The sequence below is a fragment of the Oryzias melastigma genome, linkage group LG4 (genome assembly GCF_002922805.2).
Source record: "Oryzias melastigma strain HK-1 linkage group LG4, ASM292280v2, whole genome shotgun sequence".
Lineage (NCBI taxonomy): Eukaryota > Metazoa > Chordata > Actinopteri > Beloniformes > Adrianichthyidae > Oryzias > Oryzias melastigma.
Window position 1 is genome coordinate 13,281,679 of NC_050515.1, and position 4,730 is coordinate 13,286,408.

The 4,730-nt window shown below is 39.1% G+C and overlaps 1 protein-coding gene across 1 annotated transcript; it reads right to left on the reverse strand.

Moving 5' to 3' along the window:
• Positions 1–2,412: 2,412 nt before the first annotated feature.
• On the reverse strand, positions 2,413–4,235 carry jund (JunD proto-oncogene, AP-1 transcription factor subunit). Its single transcript, XM_024279389.2, has one exon. The coding sequence runs from the start codon at positions 3,977–3,979 to the stop codon at positions 3,164–3,166; it is 816 nt and encodes a 271-aa protein (XP_024135157.1). The 5' UTR covers positions 3,980–4,235; the 3' UTR covers positions 2,413–3,163.
• Between the last annotated feature and the right edge of the window lie 495 nt (positions 4,236–4,730).

Here is a 4,730-nt window from a genome sequence, read left to right on the forward strand (position 1 = left end):
AAAGCCTAAAATTATATAGACCACGTGTCAAAGTCGAGGCCCGAGGGCCGGATCCGGCCCTCCAGATAATTTTATTGTATTGTTAGTAATGGCCAGATGTTATCTTGTGTTAATTTCTAATTTGTATAAATTTGACAAAATATATTTTTATGGACAGTAAAATATTGAAAGTTATTTCAGGTTGAAGTTGATTTATTCTTGAATATTATTCCTGCCTTTTTATTATTCATAATTATGCTAAAAAGTTATGGTTTTAAAGTTTTAAAAATTTGAATTCTGCCAGCTTTTTGGACTATTTTGGCATTTACTTAGATTATTTAGACTGTTTGGGTGATTTGGGGAGCTACATGCTAGCTTTTTCAGCTAATTTAGGCTTTTTAAAATGTTTTTTTAGGCTATTTTCGAGTTTAGGTAATGTTCAGCTATGCTGGCCATTTTGGCTAATTTAGAATTTTTTTTTAGCTTTTTAGACTACTTTGAAGTTTAGCTATTTTTTTCAGCTAATGTTAGCCATTTAGGCTAATTTAGACTTTTCTTTTTTAGGTTTTTAAACTATGTTGAAGTTTAGCTATTTTTTCAGCTACATGCTAGCCATTGTGGCTAATTTAGACTTTTTTTTTACTTTTTAAACTATTTTGAAGTTTAGCTATTTTTTCAGCTACATGCTAGCTGTTTTGGCAATGTTAACGTTAAAAGTTACAGTTTTAAAAATTAGCATTCTGCGAGCCTTGTGGACTATTTTGGCATTTACTGGGATTTTTTTTAGACTGCTTTGGGGTTTAGTTAATATTTCAGCTACATGCTAGCTGTTTCGGCTAATTTGGGCTTTTAAAAATGTTTTTAATCTGTTTTCGAGTTTAGGTAATGTTAAGCTACACGCTGGCCATTTTGGCTAATTTAGAATTTTTTTTTTTTTTAGCTTTTTAGACCATTTTGAAGTTTAGCTATTTTTTTCAGCTAATGCTAGCTATTTTGGCTAATTTAGACTTTTCTTTTTTAGCTTTTTAAACTATGTTGAAGTTTGGCTATTTTTTCAGCTACATGCTAGCTGTTTTAGCTAACCTACATTTTTTTCAGGGTAATTTGGCATTTAGCTAATATTTTGGCTGGCTATTAGCTTCAGTGTTTTCAGCTATCAATTTTAGCATCTTCAGCTCCCAAATTCAGCTTACATCATTCATACTTATCGCGAGTAATGCAATGTATCTAATTCATAACTATGTTAAAAAGTTACAGTTTTAAAAATTAGCATTCTGCGAGCCTTGTGGACTGTTTTGGCATTTACTGGGATTTTTTTTAGACTGTTTTGGGGTTTAGCTAATATTTCAGCTACATGCAACTGTTTCGGCTAATTTGGGCTTTTAAAAATGCTTTTCTTTTTTAGCTTTTTAAACTCTGTTGAAGTTTAGTTTTTTTTCAGCTACATGCTACCCATTTTGGCAAATTTAGACTTTTTTTTTAGCTTTTTAAACTATTTTGAAGTTAAGCTAATTTTTCAGCTACATGCAGCTGATTTGGTTAACCTGCATTTTTTCAGGCTATATTTGGCCTTTAGCTAATATTTTAGCTGGCTATTAGCTTCAGCGTTTTGAATTCCAGCATCTTTTCTGTGTGTGTGTGTTTTGGATTTTGCCCCTCTGTGCAATAGAGTCTGACACCCCTGATATATCCTTTAAAAGCTGTAAACTGTGTGACTTCTGTGTTACAACTCCAGCGGAGGATGATCAGAAGTGACAGGGCGGGCATCGAGCGGACAAATCAAAGTGACATTTTAACTTCTGGCTACAATCTTTCCTCACACTGACTAAAGCAGTATGTTGTACTTTTGACTTCTGCTCCAGCAGCTATAATCTGCTCTATTTTGGAAGCACTGCCATTCAATAAGCAGATTATCAAAATATGATGTATTAATAAACTACCCTGTGTGCGCTTGGTCACCTGCCACCACCTTATCTGAGCTTCCTGATGGGTGTTTTATATGTTTATTAACTACAATTTGGCAAGACATTATGAAACCATTACTAGCAATAATTTACCAGCAATTACATGAATATAAACTGACAGAGTTAAAATAAAATTTCCCAGATTTTGGCAGCTTATGCACTAAATATGTTGTAAATGAACATCAAACAGGCTACTTTTTGTTGATTTTATAATATTGTCCTCAAAACTCCCATTATTAATCAGTTTAAGCTTTTCTTTGGTGTCCTGGTGTTAATACTCTATTCAACCAGCAGAGGGCGCACGACGCCATTCTGATCAATACACCCACTCCAAAAATTCAGAAATATTATCATTTTTACAACTAAATTAGCATATTTAATTAGGACTTGTATTATATAATATTAAAATTCAAGCATCTAAACAAATGGTCTGTTTTCCCCAAAAATATTGATCTAGTTTATGATACAATTGATGTTTAGATGAGAATTTATTGGTTTTGGAATAATCAGGTTGCAAGCAAACTGGGTTTTATGGCAGAGCAGCATTTAATTCAGAACATGATGGCATGAAGTCAAGTCACACTTGACCGAGTCAGTGCAACAAACAAACGGGTTACAACTGAATGTTAAAAAAAGAAAATACACTGACATAAACACAGTAAAAAAATAGTAAAAAGATAAATACACATATGTTAAGGTGGAAAATAAAAATAAAAACACTGGTAAAACTGTCCCCGGTGGCACCAAGCCAAGGGCAACATTCGAGTTTGTCAGCAACATGCAAGCTGTTCCGTACAGAAATGCAATAAATATCATAAATGCTGTATATAGATCATTTTATATATCAAATGTGGGGGTGTTCTGGTGCACATTGATGTGTTTGGTCCAGAGAGTCAGTAAACATTTTTACTGGAGAAAAAAAAAATCATGATCTTATAGCTTCAGTTCATTGGATGCATTTTATCAGTAAACACATATAAGAGGTAGAAGATTTCTAGGGTCGAATATGGGCCTAATTGTCTATCCAATCAGCTGGTGATCAATAATTACAATTTCAATTTGGACTGGATGGATGGAATAGTGGGAATTGCTACCAAAGCTTACATCTTGAAACCCAGATCTGGGTTGTGAACAGTCCATCTGGCCTACAAGGCTACAGAGTCCAGCACGGACTAAGTCCATGAAGCTTATGTGCTGGTCAGCAGCCTCCGGGGCGTCTCTTAGTGCACTTGGACTTCGTGGGGCAGCAGCTGGCAGCCGCTGTTGACGTGGCTGAGGACCTTCTGCTTCAGCTGGGCCACTTGCTCCCGCAGCAGGCTGGCCGTGGACGCCAGGTCGGTGTTCTGGGTCTTCAGCGTCTTGACCTTGTCCTCCAGCCTGGAGATCCGCTCCAGCTTGCGCTTCCGACACTTGGAGGCTGCGATCCGGTTCCTGAGTCTCTTCCTCTCGGCTTTGATCCGCTCTTGTGAGTCCATGTCGATGGGGGACAGCGGGGGGCTCTCCCCGAAACTCTGCACGTCGGGGACCGTCTGCGGCTCCTCCTTCAGCGGCTGGACCCGGGAGAGCTCCGGCTGCGGCGGCGGGGCTGCCCCCAGGTGATGCGGCGGGGGAGGCGGGAAGGGGACGGTGTCCGTGGAGTAGTTGACGGTGGTTCCCAGCGGGCCGCTGCCGCCGTAGCTGTTCAGGTTGGTGTACACCGGCAGGTCGGCCGGAACGATGTTAGCACCCAGATCCAGGCTGCCGTTCGTCTGGCCGCCTCCGTTCAGCTGGTTCTGCTTGTGGAGATCCTCCAGCGCCTTCACGAAGCCCTCGGCGAATTCCTGCTCGTCCGTCACCGTCTTCGGGTACAGGAACTGGGAGCTGGTCGGCGTCGTCGTTACCATTCCGTTGGACTGGATGATGAGTCTCTCCAGCTCGGGAGAGGCCAGCTTAAGCAGCCCCAAATCTGTGGAGCTCAGGATGCTGTCAACGTCTCGAATGTGCGGTTTTAGGTCAGAATTGTCCGTAAGGCTCAGGTTAATGTCTTTCTTCATCATTTCCGTGGGTAAAACGATTGTAGGAAAACGGGCTGTTCGACACTCCCTCAGAAAAATGCCCGGCCCATAACCCCAGCGCGAGGAAAAGGCGTTAAAACGACGCTGTTAACAACTGTTCTCAGTGCTGGCAGCTCCGCGCTCCACGGTTGAGTCAGAATGTTCGCTCGCGCACACCGCCTCGAGCTCTTTTAGACTTCAACATTCCATAATGTCACGTCAGAGCACGCGGCGGGATGGGCAGAAATTACGTTTTCTGAATTAAGATAGCTGATATGACGGGAGAGAAGACAGACGTCTCACTCTGAGCCTTATTCTTAAAACAAAAATAGTTATGCTGTTATGAAACTGAATCTCTATAGTAGTAATTATATGGAAAGAAATAAACTAGCGTAAATGCTAAACGTTATAACGAAATCAAATATTCCAGTTATTACAAAAATGTTTTTAAGATAACATTTGTTCGTTGAGAGTGGTAAAAATGGATGCAGTAATTTAACAAGTTGTTGAAAAAAAACATTATTTTCTGTATTTAATTTTTAAAATTCACTTTAACAGCTTTACATGCTTTTTCATAGTGCTCTATTTTTCTTAGGATTCTATTCAAACTTTTTTCTTATACTTTAACTATAAAAAATGAATAAATACCTATTTTAAAAACTAAAAGTAGCACATAACTTCAAATTTACATGTCCACGTTTTAATTTTATTTTAGAGAGTGGTTGTTGAAGTGGGTTTTATTATTATTATTGCT